Source organism: Apis florea, unplaced genomic scaffold (genome assembly GCF_048593485.1).
Source record: "Apis florea isolate Af1SG1 unplaced genomic scaffold, ASM4859348v1 contig_2839_pilon, whole genome shotgun sequence".
Classification (NCBI taxonomy): domain Eukaryota; kingdom Metazoa; phylum Arthropoda; class Insecta; order Hymenoptera; family Apidae; genus Apis; species Apis florea.
The window spans coordinates 1382359-1398787 of record NW_028256653.1 but is presented as its reverse complement, the minus strand read 5'-3'; the positions used below and the strand labels follow the sequence as shown (position 1 = coordinate 1398787).

The window sequence follows — 16429 nt, the reverse complement described above, 5'->3', positions numbered from 1 at the left end:
TCGTAATATTATAATATATTCATCGATATATTAAAATTAATATTAAGAATTAGAACTAGAATTTATCTTATATTTATAATATATAAATATATAATATAAATATTCATATTTTATAATTTTTTTTATATTATTCCTTATTTAATTTCTTATATAATAATTTCATAATTTTTTGATATAATATATATATATATATATATATATATATAATATAGTAGATCTATGAAATATAATTTATAATTAGGACTATATATATTAATAAGTTTTATGTAATCAAATTAGATAACTAGCAATTTAATACATTTTAATATATTATAATCATAATAGTTGTATTCGGAAACTTATATTTTTGAATAGAATAAATTGATATTTAATAATATTTAGTGATATATAATGGAAGATGTAATATATTTATATACTTAGAAAAAATTATTCAATTAATGAATATCTTTTTCACATAAAATAATGGAATCAACACATCAATTTATATAATTTAATATATTTTCTATAATAATCACTTTTATCTATCGATGCAATATAATTAAGGATAAATAAGGATATTATTAAATAAAGATATAAGGATCCTAAATAAAGAATATTATTGAATAAACATTCAAATATATAATAAAAAAAAATGAATAAATATATATACATACTATAATGTATACATAAGTAAAATATATATTTATAATATACTTTAATTTATGTCGTGTCTTTCACAAATTTTAAAAAGAATAAAATTTAGAATCGGATCAGTTATTTGAGCATAGTACGCCATCTACACATTAAATTAGAAAATTCTTGTTGTTTTTTGCTGATATTCAATGATGAGAGGTGCTTTCTGTTTTCTAAAAACTTTAAACTCATTATTGATTGGTATGAAATAATATAAGTTTTTTATATTAACCAATCAGAGATTCGTTATAACGGAATATAAAAAGGAAATTTGCTTTGGCGTTTTAAGTAGAGGCGCCATCTACAGATCAGCTCAATTCCTTGTAATTGTTCTTTACAGTGAGGTTCAATAAACATTATTTGATTATAAATTGTGCTCTATCACTTTAACAGTGATTTACAATGGTAATTAATTGATTAATTTTATTTTTATATTATGACCATCATGAAATAATATTATTATAACACCATAAGAAATGATAATGAATTATCTTTCATTACCCGGTATCGTATAATGGTGTGACAAATGGCGCACGTGTGTCAATAGAAAAACTTTTTTTTATTATAAATATTTAATATTAATTTTTTATAAAAAAATGAAATTTTCTCTTAAATATAATAATATAATCTAAAAATATTTTAAATTTTTTTAGTTATTGAATTGCCTCAATCATATTTTATAACCAATAATTAATAATAAAAGAACGAAAATTATATAAAAACTAAATTAAGATATAATATTTTTTAATTTGTATCTTTTAATTTATATGAAAAATTTTTATTCAATTATTATTCGTAATCGATCAAGAAAATCTATATTTTAATATAAAATATTTGCAGGTTTCCTTGAATCCTGTCAGAATTCTCAAAAATGAGGCAGAGGAAGAAAAAGCAGAAATTGCTAGATTAAGTTTATTTGTAGGAGCAATAGCTATTGGTGATTTAGTAAAATCTACACTTGGTCCTAAAGGTATGGACAAGGTATTAGTAGCTCATGGTCGATCTGCAGGACAAGTTCAAGTTACCAATGATGGAGCAACAATTCTTAAAAATGTTGGTGTAGATAATCCTGCTGCTAAAATTTTAGTAGACATGTCTCGTGTACAAGATGATGAAGTTGGTGATGGTACTACTTCTGTGACTGTTCTTGGTTGGTATAATTTTTTTTAATTTTTCTAATTATTATTTATATCTTTCATATAAAAAATTTTAATAAAAAATTATAATATTAACGATATTTAATATATAATATTTAAAATAGTTATTTTTACTTTAGCTGCTGAATTATTAAGAGAAGCAGAAAAATTAATTGATCAAAAAATTCATCCACAAACTATAATTGCTGGTTGGAGGAATGCAACAAATGTAGCAAGAGAAGCTTTAAAAAATGCTACAGCTGATAATTCTGCTGATCCTGAATGTTTCCGTGAAGATCTGTTAAATATTGCTCGCACGACCTTGAGTTCAAAAATTCTATCCCAACATAAAGAACATTTTAGTAAGCTTGCAGTAGATGCTGTGATGCGTCTTAAAGGATCTGGAAATTTATCAGCTATTCAAGTAATTAAGAAACGTGGAGGAACTTTAGCTGATTCATTTCTTGATGATGGATTTTTGTTAGATAAAAAGCCTGGAGTACATCAGCCACAAAGAGTAACTGATGCACGTATACTCATAGCAAATACTCCCATGGATACAGATAAAATTAAAGTAAGAAAGAGATGAAAAAGAGTGTATAAAAATATAAAATAAATCTATAATAATTATATAAATTTTAATATAATACATATTTTCATTGTTTTACAGGTATTTGGATCTAGAGTTAGAGTTGATTCAATGGCAAAAATTGCAGAGTTAGAAGCAGCAGAAAAAGAAAAAATGAAAGTAATGTTATAATCATATTATAGTTTACATACAATTTTAAAGGATATTATATTTATTTTTAATTATTGCCTTTAATTTAGGATAAAGTTGACAAGATCATAAAACATGGCTGCAATGTTTTTGTTAATAGACAATTAATTTATAATTATCCAGAACAATTGTTTGCTGATGCTAATATTATGGCTATTGAACATGCCGATTTCGATGGTATCGAACGACTTGCTCTTGTTACTGGTGGAGAAATAGTCAGTACTTTTGATAATCCTGATATGGTGAAACTTGGCAAATGTGATCTTATTGAACAGGTACATTTGAATATTTTTAAAATCGTGGAATGTTTCTAATGCTTTATTATTTTTTTAGGTGATGATAGGTGAAGATACTTTATTACGATTTTCAGGAGTTCCTTTAGGAGAAGCTTGTACGGTAATCATTAGGGGTGCGACCCAGCAAATTCTTGATGAAGCTGAGAGGTCTTTACACGATGCACTTTGTGTATTATCAGCTACCGTTCGCGAATCAAGAATTGTTTATGGTGGAGGATGTAGTGAGATGATAATGGCTTGTGCCGTTATGAAAGCTGCTGCTTCTACTCCTGGAAAAGAATCAGTTGCAATGGAATCTTTTGCTCGAGCATTGCAACAATTACCTACTGTTATTGCTGATAATGCTGGTTACGATTCAGCTCAACTAATTAGTGAATTACGAGCTGCACATAACTCTGGTGCAAATACTATGGGTTTGGGTATGTTTATTTTTACAATTATTACTGGTAAAAATACCAATAAATATCATAATAAATAATTAATTACTTTTATTTCACAATAACAGATATGGAACGAGGAAAAGTAGGTTGTATGAAACAATTAGGGGTAACTGAATCTTGGGCTGTGAAGAGACAAGTTCTACTTAGTGCAGCAGAAGCAGCAGAAATGATTTTACGTGTGGATGATATTTTACGAGCAGCGCCCAGAAAGCGTGTTAAGGATCGTGGACGTTGTTAATTACAAATGTTCATTTATTGCTTTATTTGTATTTGCTTTCTTTCATATTACAAATTATAATCAAATAATAAACTATTTAGCTTCATTATTTTGTTAAGAAATATTAATTAAACATATTAATAATTTCTTAAATGCTATATATTATTTTGCGTTATAAATCTTATATCGCTATTCAAAAGAAAAGTATAAAAGGGATTTAAATATGAAAAATATATACATTTTGTAATCATCATTTTTTATAACAATATAACAGATTTAACATCAATAAATGCTTGATAACGTGAATCAGTGTATTTTATTCACTAAAGCTTTGCATTGAAAATTAAACTTGATACAAAATTAAAAACTTAAATTAAATCTCTAGCAATATCATTCAAATTATACATAAAATTTATAATAATATTATAATATCGTATTTTTGTTTTTATTTCCAGAAAATAAAGAATCTGAGATTGATAAATATTTCTAGTTTGTATATTTTTTATATATTGATAACATTATGTGATTATGTAAATTATATCATTGTGAATTTATGTCACTATCTATTTTTAAATATTAAACTTACATCACATATCTATATTAATCAATGCATGATCTATAAAATGACGAAATATATTTTTAAAGATATTAAAATTATCATTAAATTTATTTAATGAAAAGATTTAAATAGACCAAATATTATTTTCTCTACTCTAATATGCAAATCTTAATTTTGGATCATAACCAAGTTTATCAAGATTAGGATTGCAAGCAAAATTTATCATTGGAGGTGGACCACACATAAGTACCATTGTATCAGATGATGGAGGGAACATGTGATCTTTTATCATATCTGCATTTATATGGCCTGTACTATATTGCCAATTTTCACTACTAGTATCTAACGTATACCAAAGTTTCAATTTATTAGGATGATTCTTTGCAATATCATCCAATTCATCTCGAAGTAATATGTCTTTTTCTGTTTGATTGGCAAAAAGTAAGGAAGTTTGAGTTTCATCAGTAGAATCCTTTATTATAGCACGAATTAATTGTAGCATTGGTGTGATTCCTGTTCCACCAGCTAGCATCACAATCTATATTAACAATATAATAAAAGAAGAATAAAAAAAGATTTTTTTTTATTTTTAAAATTTATGATTAAGAAATATGATTGCATAAATTTAATGTACATACCTTTTTAACATTATATTCTGTAGGTGGATCTTTTCTTAAAATTTTTATAGAAAAATTTCCATGACCTTTATAAATAAGTCGACCAGAAGGTCCTCTAAAATCAACTGTCTCTCCAATTTTTAAATCTTCTAAATATTGGGACATTTTTCCTCCTTCAGGGAATTTTGGATGTACATTTTTAAAATATACCTATATATTTTTATTTATAATTTAAAATATATTTATTTTTTATTTATATTTTTTTATTGAACTGTACATGAATCATATTACTCACTTTAATAATAAGATCTACATAACCATGGTCATCATCACTTGATACCGGTGTATAGGAACGTATAACAACTTCATCTCCAATCTTTACAGTTAAATGTATATGTTGACCAATTGGTAATCCCAATATGTGATTTGATGTTGGCAATGCAAATCTAAATTTTCTTGTATCATGACTTAATATATCCTTTTTTATTAATGGTAAACTATATTTAACTACTGGATCAACCAATAAAATAGGAGATTTTTTTTTTTTATCACTATTCCAACATTTGTAAAATTTTACTGCTAACCCAATTACAGCTATAGTTCCCACAGCAGCCAATACTGATACAACCTAAAAGAAAAAAGAAATGTAAAAATTCAAAATTATAAGAACAAAATATATAAAAATATACTAAAATAATCATATAATAAATATATGTAATTGTTTTATTGAATGATTTTTTTTTTAATTATTTATTGCTATGTATCACATAATGACGTATTTGAAAACTATTAAAAAATTATACACAAGTAGTTTGCTTAATTTTAGTAATATATAAAACTTAAATTAAATTAAAAAATGCAAACTTATAAAATTTATAAGAAAGTTTCAATCATAAATATATCCATTGAATATTTTTATATATAAATTAATTTTAAATAAATAAATATTCAATCATAATATTTTTTTTAAAAAAGTTGATTAAAAATTGTTTAAATCTTTAAGTAAAAAATTAAACATATAACTCATTTAAAAAATCATGTTATTTCGTAAATTATGTAATTTTTTTTTATGATAAATTTATTTTTTTCAGATATCAAAAAAAATTAACAAAACTATCTATAAAATAATAACTAATTCATAAAATCGATTTCTTAAAAGTGTTCATAAATATAACAATAAATTTTCAATTAATATAAAGAATAATCTATCATTTTTTTTATATATTTGAATGTACTTACCAGTGATCGTAAGTTTGACATTGTAAATCAAACCACACGTGGTTAAAACCTTAATGAAATAATGTTTAGAACAAGGCTAAAGTCGTAACCACATAAGAAAATAGAAGTACATACAAAAAGATTCCGTAAAATATATGAATATATTAAGATTACTAATGCTCTGAATATATACTTATTGAAAAAGAATAGAAATGTCTTCGTTATTATCTTTCAAAGAGTTTTCATGCGCAAGCTTCACCGGTTTCTACATGGGGTCAAATACAGGGCGCTATCCTTTAAAATAGATCTTTCCTCAATCTAACATAAGAATAGTTGTACTATTCCAATGTATTTATAGCTATATTACTAGAAATATTACAAATATAAAATAATTGCATTTTTATGTATTGAATAAATGGCAGATGAAAGAAAGGTTATTTCTTTGAATTATTACTGGAAAATATGATAATATAAACTTCTATTATATTAGTATTTATATGATAAAAAAATTAATTATGATAAATATATATATATATATATTTATAAATTTTATTAATTATGATATATATATATATATATATATATATATATATATATATATATATATTTATAAATTTTATTAATTATGATATATATATATATATATATATATATATATATATATATATATATATATATTTGTATTTTCTAATTCATTCATGTAACAAAAATCTTATTCTTGATAATTAATAAATACTTTCATGAATATATCACGAATCACGAATCACAAATTTACTAATTACAAATTTACTAATACATATTTAAAAGATTATTCATTAAAAAAAAAACAATGAATAAATCTAAATTTTAATTTACGAATTATTTTTATTTCCCTTACAAATTGTCGAATTTCTAATTTAAATTAAATAACGAAAAAGGTTATTTATAAAAAATTCGTTAAAATGATTATTTTAATTTATAGTAGTTAAATATTTATTTATGCTATATATTTAAATATAATCAATCTTTATATAATTTAATAAAAGAATTTAATTTATAATTAATTTTAAAAAATATATGAATAATATTATATACATACATATGAGATATTTGATGTATCCGCTGGATCAGACATAACTACTATAATATTTACACAATTATTTTTATAAATATTTTTATAAATATGTATTAAGAATTAATCACTTAGTAATTATTTATTATATTGTTCAAATCAAAATATAAATGATATTTTATGTTCAAGATTTATTACTTAACTAGATTATGGAACAGTTTTAAGACTTTGATATATTACATAGTATATGATAAAACAATTTCGATATAAAAACAGTGATTACAGATATGTTATTTTTTACAATTACGTATTACAATATTTTTTACAATATGAATATATGTTACATATATAAATATTTATTACTTGAAATATTCATAATATTTATATTTAAATTATAATTTAAAAATATTTTTTTTATTTGAATACTTGATGTATATTATTATTATTATATTATATTATTTGAAAATAATTTAAAAATATGTAATTTAATTTTATAAATATTAATAAAAGAATATCTATATTTATAATTATATTTTTATATTTTTTAAATATCAATTTTATATATGCATATATGATATATGATATATATATCAATATAAATATATAATATTTTTAATATGAAATATATTACAAACATATTATACAGAAAATACAAAATTGTAAATTGTTTAGATATATCTATATTTTATATATATTTACAAAAAGAATAGTATTAATATTATATAATTACATATCATGATAAATATACTTATGTATACTTATGTATGTAATAAATACATATAAATAAATTAATTTTTATATACACATTAATTTATTAAACTGATAAGAAATTGAAAATATTTATTTATAAGAAATATAAGAATTAATAAAAAATTAATAATATTTTATTATATAATTAAAATATAATGAAACAACTTTATAATATGAATGTAGGATTCTAATCATATATCGTATGTAATATACATATATATAATTGCATAACATTACATACATAATATATATGTATCTATGTAAGTAGTGACATCTTTAAAATTGTTACAACTTACAGATCAATTGAATAAAGGTTAGGTATATTAAGTGTTGATAAACAACATGTGGTCAATTTACAATATGATTGTATAATTTTATAATTATATTTTGCTTCGATTTTTGATATACTTGGTTTTATATTTCAATGGCAGTTTTGCATCGTGCATTATTTACATGGTTCAATCTTTTGATTTTTCTGATTTTACTTGTTTTGAGACTCGATCAAAGAATACAATGGAATTGGTTCATAGTTTTTATTCCAATGTGGTTATATGATCACATACTTTTGGTTTATATTGTTTTCAATATGATTTCTCATTGTAAAAATGGACGAGTTGTTAATTTACGCCGAGAAGTAAGTTTAAATTAAACAATAAAGTTAAAAAACTTGAAATAAGTTAAAAAAAAATGGATTATTTTTTGATATTCAAGTTTTATTTTTAGTAAAAATAATAATATTTGTATATATAGATTTTTATTATTATTAAAATGAAAAAAATGAAAAAAAATTTTAATATATAATGTTTTACTTTCTTGTATAAGTTAAAAAAAGATATATTGTTTATTATTTTATGTAATATAAAATCTTAAAAAAAATGATTTATTTTATTAATATATTATTAATTTATATATAAAAATAAAAATTTAAAATATATTTTTTAATTATTTTTTAGCTATTTATAAGAAGATAAGATATTATAATATTATTATTTTTTAATTTTAATTATTTTTAAATGTTGAATGTTTATATGAAATATCAAATTCATAAGTTCATATAATAGAATTAATCATTTTGATGAAATTAAATATTTATTATTTTATGAAAACTGAAAGTAATTTTCTTTTAGGTATGGTATATGACAGCTGTATTTATGAAATTAAGCGCTCAAATTTTAATATGTTTGAAATTAGAAGCACCTCATTGGTTTTTACCAGCAAAAGTTGTTTTGGCACCATTTTGGATTCTTCTTCCTGCATTAGCAGTTGATGTTTTTGTACATTTGATACATCATTATCGATATTAACTATGAACAAATTAGGTAATTCCTAAATCGTAATAAGTGTAAGTAATATTTGTATATATTATTAATAAGTCACAGGTAATTCCAAAATATAATAAGTATAAATATATATATATATATAATATATAATAATAATAATAATATAATAGCATGTAATATTTATTATATATCATTCATTTTTTATTTATTTAATTTAATATAACAATATGATTTATTTCTCTTACATTTAAAAATTGAATTGAATTAAATTAAAAGAATTTAGATTAGAAAAATTATATAATTTATTTAGAGTTTTCTCTGTTAATACTTAAAAAATATATTTTATGTAATGTGTAATATTTTATTATAAATTATATATATTTATATAATTTATATATATATATATATTACATAATAATTAATAAATATAATATATATAAATTTCCTTGATATTAGGTTTTATCTTACATATCAATATTCAATATTCTTTCAATAGTTTCACTTGAAGTAGTAACGTATATTATGTACTTTAGATATATGTATAATAGTCACAAGATGCCAGTCTAGCTTACTATAAATACTCTGTTGCACAAGGATGAATAGGACAAAGATATAAATAAGTAACTCTAAAGTAGTTTCATTATTAATGCTTCTCTCATTAATCCATTATCATCATTTATAGGTTGTGATTTTAATATTTTTTAGTACATTTAAAATAAAATATAAAATAAATAACAGTGAAAAATTACAAAAAATTAATGTACATAGATATTTTTATAATTATGCAACATGTTTCATTGAGTGTTTTTTATTTGCATTGTGTATAGAATAATTATTCTAACAAACATCTGTCATATACAAAACCAGTCGCATGTTAATGGAATTTTTAAATTTCATTTTAAATAGTGAAAGTAAAATGTAATTGTTTTATAATAAAGTGTAGTGCTAGCAATATAAAACATTTTGCTAATTTAGTTGATAATGAAATAAATAAGTTATATATTATTTTTTTGTTATGATTCTACTTTTTTAATGTGAATGTGAAAGTTATCAATTTATGAAATAAATAATAAAAACTTTATTGTGATTCATTCTTATATATACATATATATATATATATATATATAGCACTGAATTTTTAATAATGGATAATATACAACAGGTAGAATAATCAAATATATTTTATAAAATATAATATAAAATTAAATATTTATATAATTTTTATATTTAAACAATTAAAATATATGATTTAAATTTAATTTTCATTAATATTTTTACTTATATTTAAATAGATAGATGTATTCTATTTTATTTTGATTAATAATCTTGATTTATTATAATTATATTTTATAGATGACTGTGGTTAATTTCATATTTATATATTTATCATTATTGCTAAAAAAGGGAGTTCATGGAGTTAGTACAGTTACAGTAACAGAAGTTCCAGCTGGTCATTTAGCTGAGCTTCCATGTTTAAGTAGTGATGATTATCATCGTTTTATGTTCTGGCAACTTAAAGATGATAATCATATCATTGGGCCTGGCAATCCAATGGATGAAAACAAGTATAATTATGAAGTGTTAACAGGAAAACTCTTCATTAAGGTAATTAATTAATATAAAGTCTATGAATTTTTAAAAATTATTTTATTTTAATAGATTATATTTTATTAGAGTGTATCAACAGCTGAATCTGGTTTCTATAGATGTATTTCAAAAGGTATAGCAGATCATTCTGCTATCAATATACATAGTGTTGAATTAATAGTTAAGAAAGATTGGGAAGAAGTTTGGGAAAATGATTTTGAGGTATATCAAAATATTTCTAATTATTTTTTCACTATTTATTTTAAAAACTTTCTATTTTTTACAGACAAATTTATTACGAGGTATGGCTGCTGTTATGGTAGTAGTCGTTGCTATAGCAATTGTTCTTTTTATTATTACTACAAAAAGAAAACGTAATCAGAGATTTTTTGGTAAATATTATGAATATTTGCATTTATAAAAAAAATATAAGATAAAAAATCATGTTCTTATGATCAATTGATATAAATAATTGTAGATTTAGAAGAATCAAGAGAAAATTCCCCTGAAAAATATACACCAAATGTTAATGCTGGTCCAGTATCTACACCAACAATTGAAGTTGGTGGTATTGATAATACAGCTCTTGATATTGATTTTCCAAGAGTGTTTAAACAAATGCAAAAATAAAATACAAATAAGAAAAAAAAATTTTATAGCAAGTATTAAAAAAAAATATTGTATAGTACAATATAAGTAATATTTAAAAAATATGCAAATATAGTTATATTTGTTTATATATATATTAAATTATGTTAGCAATTATGCTAATAAATGTGCCATGAATAAAATACATAATCATATTTAATAACTAATAAAATTTTAATTAAATAATATTTTATACATAAGATTTCGTAATATATTGTATATAAATTGTTATACATAACGTATGTACATATAAAGTGATTAAAATGTTTAATCAAATGATTCATTATTTTAATATATATATATATTTCTTATATATTATAGTTATCCAATATAATACTTCTTGTATATTTTTATCATGTTAGCATTATTGAATATTTTTTTTTATTTATAAATATTTAATTGTATTTATGAATATATTTATTGAGAATTTGGAACTGTTCCATGACTAGTATCCAATATATTATCATTAGTTCCATCTTCTTCTTCTTCTTCATCTTCTTCATCTTCAGGTTCAACTTCAGTTTCTAATAATCTTATTTTCCTATTGCTTTCACTTAAAACAGCTGCTACTTTTCGTGCACCACTAACTGCTATTTTTTTAGCAGATATACCTTGAAAAGGCCGTGGCCAACTATTATTTAAAAGATCAGTTAAACTAATTAAATTTTTATCTTGATTTCCAAAAATTCGGATATGATTTATTGGTAATTGTACAAGATATGAGGCATGTGTTTGTTTACTTAGTAAAAGTAAACTAAGATATTCATTAGAATAAAATTGAAGATCAATTAAACTACAATCTGTATAATTTTTAGAATATGATTCTATAATAAAAAAAAAAAAAATATTAGTTTAAAAATTAAAAAATATATATTATATATATATTCATTAATAAAACAACAAACACACCTGATTTGTGATCTGTATTAATTATAGCTAATTTAAAATTGAGAGAAACGGGTTCTGTATATAAACACTCAATTTTAAATAAACGTAATATTTTATGGTCTAAATCACATGTAGCTACTAATAAACCATCATCGTTTGTTGTAATTTGTGATGATGTAAATCCTATAGATGGTACCAAAGCAATATTTGATATAGTAAAATGTTCAACTAATCCTTGATAAGCTTCACGAAAAACATTATGTATAGCAGTAATCAATTTCGCATGAGATTGTAATAAAGAATAATTAAGATCTTGTTTCACGATAAGCGGATGATCACGAAGACAATGATTTTCATCGAGCATTGTAGCCCACTCGCTTCCTTCAGGAGTTAAGCAAGTTTGTAAATTTTCACGTCGTAAATATTGACCTAACTTTTCTAAATTCACTCCCTTTCTTCCTCCAACACCGGGCTCAGTTTTATCAAAACCGCGTAAGAATTCAGCAATAAATGTTAACTCTTGTTGACTAACACGACTTACTTCAGATGGTATCCTTTCATCTGTTAATCTTAAAATTACAACATACAACCACCTTAAATAAAAAATATATATAAAAATTAAAAAAATATTATTGAAAATTTTAATTTTTAAACATACCGAAAAAATGCTTTATAATCACGCATACTATGATCTATAACTTGTTGAATTTCAGAAGATTTTGCTAAAAATGCTTCTGATGCATGAAGAGCATTAGTTATGATAGTTTCATCAGTGAGTCCCAATAATTCATATGGACCACCCAATCTGATCATTCCTCTCATTTCAGCTAATTGATATACTAAGGCCATTCCAACACTAGTTAAATTTTTTAAAACTAATTTCTACAAAATAAATTATTATGTTGTATATAAATTAAAAAGAAATTAAATTTCTGTATCATACCTGTATATTACTATAACACATTTCAATACTGTGTCCTAATTTTTTTAAACCTTTTTCAGTTAAATCACGTAACAAAAAATTTTCTAAATTTTGAGTAGGTATTCCAATCATTAATAATTCTAAGAAATCTGCAGCAACTCCACCAGGGGGATTTGTTTCTGCATATCTTGCAAGTTTTTCATCCATTTCTAGAAGAATTGTTTCCCAAGCTTCAGATATTGCCATTAATGTACGTGAAAGATAATCCATTAAATATTCAATATTAGCTTGAGCTTGTGCTACCTTAAATTTGAAAAAATCTTATAGAAATTAACATTATTTTAAAATTTTTTAAAATGTATTAAATACCTTTAAAAATGCTGTACTTTGTTCTAATAATGGACACCATAATCTACATGCTTTAATACCATTTTTATCTTTCCATGTGATCCACATTGATTTGCCAAATCCACCACTAATTTCTAATATTTCACCATGACCAACAGAAATTGTACCACAATAAAACATTCCAAATACATACATAGCAACATTTCCATCATCTAAGCCAAGCTATAAAAAATACAATTATATATAAATGATAATAATTTTATGTATATATATATCCTAATAATATGAAATATATAATATTAAAGCTTACAAAAAGTACATCTAAAGTTTGAGATAAAAATTCTTTACGTTCTGGTTCTTGACCAAAACTTCTATTTAAACTAGGTAATGGTGGAAGATATTCTCCAGTTGGTTGCATATTTGTTTTATTACCATTTAATGAAATATTGTTTTCTGTATTTGTTAATGGTAACCACATCATGCATGTAATTGCATTGTGTAACATTAGTTTCGTTTTATGTATAATATTTTTATTTTCAATATCTACAAGACAGACTAATTTAGAAGTTTCATAACAAATTGCTAAAAGTTTTCCATCTGGTCTCCATGCTAAATTTACAACAGTATCAGATTCTTCTTGAGGATTTAATAACCATACTTTTTGCCATGTTAATCTATGCAATGTAACTTCTCCTATAATAATAATTTTAATAAAAATAATATTATTACATATTATTACATAATATTATTACATATTACATACAATACTGTGAATATCACATTGCTTGTTATAAATAAAATTAATTATATTGAGTTAAATTTTAATTATATTTTAATTATTATATTAATTATATTAAATTTTAATATATATTAAAATACCAAAAAATCTTTTTAACATTATATTTAAAATTATTAATGCATATAAAATTATGGGTAAAAATTTAAATATAAATAATATACAAATTTTATTTCATTTATTAGTTCAAAAAACTAACCTTTTATATTTGCAATCGCTAAAAGGTCCATTTTTGGAGACCATTGCATTTTTATTACTTCAGCTGGAAGTTGTCGTTCTTCTAATTGTCTCATACTACCTGCCATTTTTATAATATTAATCACAATTTAATTTGCAACAACATTCTGTTAAACAACTAAGAACTCTGTTTTTAAGGTTATGTTTGCTTAATGTTTTTGTTAATATAAATAACGTTGCATATATGTAACTAATATATATAATTATAAATATTTTCTCTATGTTAGATTCAAAAAGAACTATATAAATCAATTAATCAATATAAATCAAATACATAATGTATGCATATTCATATAACATATAGAAATATTTATAGATCATTGATGAACAAGATGAACTTTTATATGTAATTTTGAAATTTTTATGTGAAATTTCAAAATTTTTTAGAAAAAATTTAATTATGAATAAAATATAAATAAATTAAGTAAAATAATAAAAACTTTATATAAAATTATTTTTAATATTTTTTTAATATCAAATACAATGTTATTTCATTTGTTAAAAAATAACTTTTTAAATCTATATTTTAATCTATTACAATAAGATTATATTAATTTTTTCATGTTTAAAAAATTTAAAAATGAACGCGGTAAGAATGTGACGGTTAAATAAATTGCTTAAACGTTGCCAAAAGCAATTTAACGAATGTTGAAGGAAATTTAAAATTAAAAATAAACGCTGTCACTGGCTTGTTAATATGTTAGCTAATTTTTGGGCATTATAGGCAAAGATTTTAAACAAATTTTTGATGAAAATATCATTTCGAATTTCATATGCTAACAATAAACTGTTATGATACGTACAGCCGTATTAAATCTAAGGATGAGATACGTCTTCTTGTCAGGAATGAGGCCATTGAAGTTCAGATCATAATTAGAGCAAACCAAATTTTCACGCTAACATGTTTTAAGATAACTTTGAATTCTATAATCTAAATGACAATTAAACATTATGAAAATATATTTCTTCATTAAAATTTTTACTTGTTTTGTTTTATTTTATTTCATTTTTTGTTTATTTATTTATTATTTTATATAATATGTGTATTTAATTGATATTCGATAGAAAAATATTATAGAGGAATATTTAAAAAAAACAAAAAAAATTTCTAAGTAGATATATATAAATCAGGATTCATTGAATCAAAGGAAAGAAAAATTTCCGCTTTTGAATATTCCAAGAATATTTTTTACACTCATACATAAAAATTCGAAATGTTTTTATTTCCAATTATAATGTATATTTTCAATATCGATAGTTTGACTGCGTTTTGATATTATACATATGATAATTTATAATAAATATGATTATATAATATATTATTATTTATATATAATTAAATAGAATTTATTTTTTGTTCATAAATTATTTACAAGTAAGGAACAATATGATATATTATGATATGTACATATTAAAAAATAATAGATAATTTAATTTATTAAAATATATTATAAAATTATAGTATAGATTGTGTATTACCATTATTAAAAATTTTATTAAATTTATATATGATGTATATGAAAAATAATTAAAAAATCAAAAATTTTATTTCTTAAAATTGAGAGATAGAAGAATATATTGTTTAAAGAAAAATAAAAAAACAAAAAAAACTTAATCTTTTTTTTAATTTAACAATCTAAAATTTCAATGAAATCATAAATTAATTCTTTTGATTTTTCCACTTCAAAAAAAACTCACTTTTTAGAAAAATAATTTTCATTATTCACAATCAAATTTTTCTAAATTTTTAAAATCAATAGTATTGTTGTTGTTCAAGAATTGTTCGCGGAATAATTATTAAGTTAATTAAAATTAGTTCAAATTTCAATAATCGCTATATTCATGTGATTCTTTGTATCTATTTCTTTTAATAATTTTTACGGAATTTATATGGAAGGTATATAGATCTTTCTAATCGATTGGTTCATTGATTTATTCATGATTTGTTTAACGATTAGTTTTTCAATTTAAATATTAATGGATTTGTTA

The 16429-nt window shown here is 21.5% G+C and overlaps 5 protein-coding genes across 12 annotated transcripts; 3 read left to right on the top strand and 2 right to left on the bottom strand.

Moving 5' to 3' along the window:
- Positions 1–784: 784 nt before the first annotated feature.
- On the top strand, positions 785–3845 carry CCT2 (chaperonin containing TCP1 subunit 2). The gene is made up of 7 exons (XM_086907282.1): positions 785–1077; positions 1513–1822; positions 1949–2382; positions 2479–2556; positions 2637–2861; positions 2920–3301; positions 3388–3845. The coding sequence occupies exons 1-7, from the start codon at positions 1075–1077 to the stop codon at positions 3558–3560; spliced, it is 1605 nt and encodes a 534-aa protein (XP_086763408.1). The 5' UTR covers positions 785–1074; the 3' UTR covers positions 3561–3845.
- Positions 3557–7273, bottom strand: LOC100872812 (NADH-cytochrome b5 reductase 3). Of its 2 annotated transcripts, XM_086907283.1 has the most exons (5): positions 7012–7245; positions 5955–6299; positions 5011–5343; positions 4737–4925; positions 3557–4636 (listed from the first exon to the last, which is right to left on the bottom strand). In XM_086907283.1, the coding sequence occupies exons 2-5, from the start codon at positions 5973–5975 to the stop codon at positions 4253–4255; spliced, it is 927 nt and encodes a 308-aa protein (XP_086763409.1). In that variant the 5' UTR covers positions 5976–6299; positions 7012–7245; the 3' UTR covers positions 3557–4252. The 2 variants fall into 2 exon arrangements, with proteins under 2 accessions (XP_086763409.1, XP_003693946.3); XM_003693898.4 differs by lacking the exon at positions 5955–6299 and having other exon boundaries at positions 7012–7273.
- Positions 7274–7646: 373 nt separating this feature from the next.
- On the top strand, positions 7647–10566 carry LOC105735533 (transmembrane protein 60). Its single transcript, XM_086907288.1, has 3 exons — positions 7647–8368; positions 8862–9076; positions 10368–10566. The coding sequence occupies exons 1-2, from the start codon at positions 8159–8161 to the stop codon at positions 9036–9038; spliced, it is 387 nt and encodes a 128-aa protein (XP_086763414.1). The 5' UTR covers positions 7647–8158; the 3' UTR covers positions 9039–9076; positions 10368–10566.
- On the top strand, positions 8932–11525 carry LOC100872931 (uncharacterized). 5 transcript variants are annotated; one of them, XM_086907286.1, is made up of 5 exons: positions 8932–9053; positions 10368–10619; positions 10689–10823; positions 10888–10993; positions 11080–11525. In XM_086907286.1, the coding sequence occupies exons 2-5, from the start codon at positions 10368–10370 to the stop codon at positions 11229–11231; spliced, it is 645 nt and encodes a 214-aa protein (XP_086763412.1). In that variant the 5' UTR covers positions 8932–9053; the 3' UTR covers positions 11232–11525. The 5 variants fall into 5 exon arrangements, with proteins under 5 accessions (XP_086763412.1, XP_012342309.1, XP_086763413.1 ...); XM_012486855.3 differs by lacking the exon at positions 8932–9053 and adding an exon at positions 9575–10176; XM_086907287.1 differs by lacking the exon at positions 8932–9053 and adding an exon at positions 9580–9634.
- APC4 (anaphase-promoting complex subunit 4) lies at positions 11405–15371 on the bottom strand. Of its 3 annotated transcripts, XM_012486844.3 has the most exons (8): positions 15244–15371; positions 14403–14501; positions 13718–14100; positions 13429–13629; positions 13081–13362; positions 12796–13019; positions 12159–12730; positions 11405–12073 (listed from the first exon to the last, which is right to left on the bottom strand). In XM_012486844.3, exons 2-8 carry the CDS (start codon positions 14494–14496, stop codon positions 11667–11669), a joined length of 2163 nt encoding a protein of 720 aa, XP_012342298.1. In that variant the 5' UTR covers positions 14497–14501; positions 15244–15371; the 3' UTR covers positions 11405–11666. The 3 variants fall into 3 exon arrangements, with proteins under 3 accessions (XP_012342298.1, XP_003693944.1, XP_012342299.1); XM_003693896.4 differs by having other exon boundaries at positions 14403–15244; XM_012486845.3 differs by having other exon boundaries at positions 12159–12706; positions 14403–15244.
- Positions 15372–16429: the final 1058 nt, after the last annotated feature.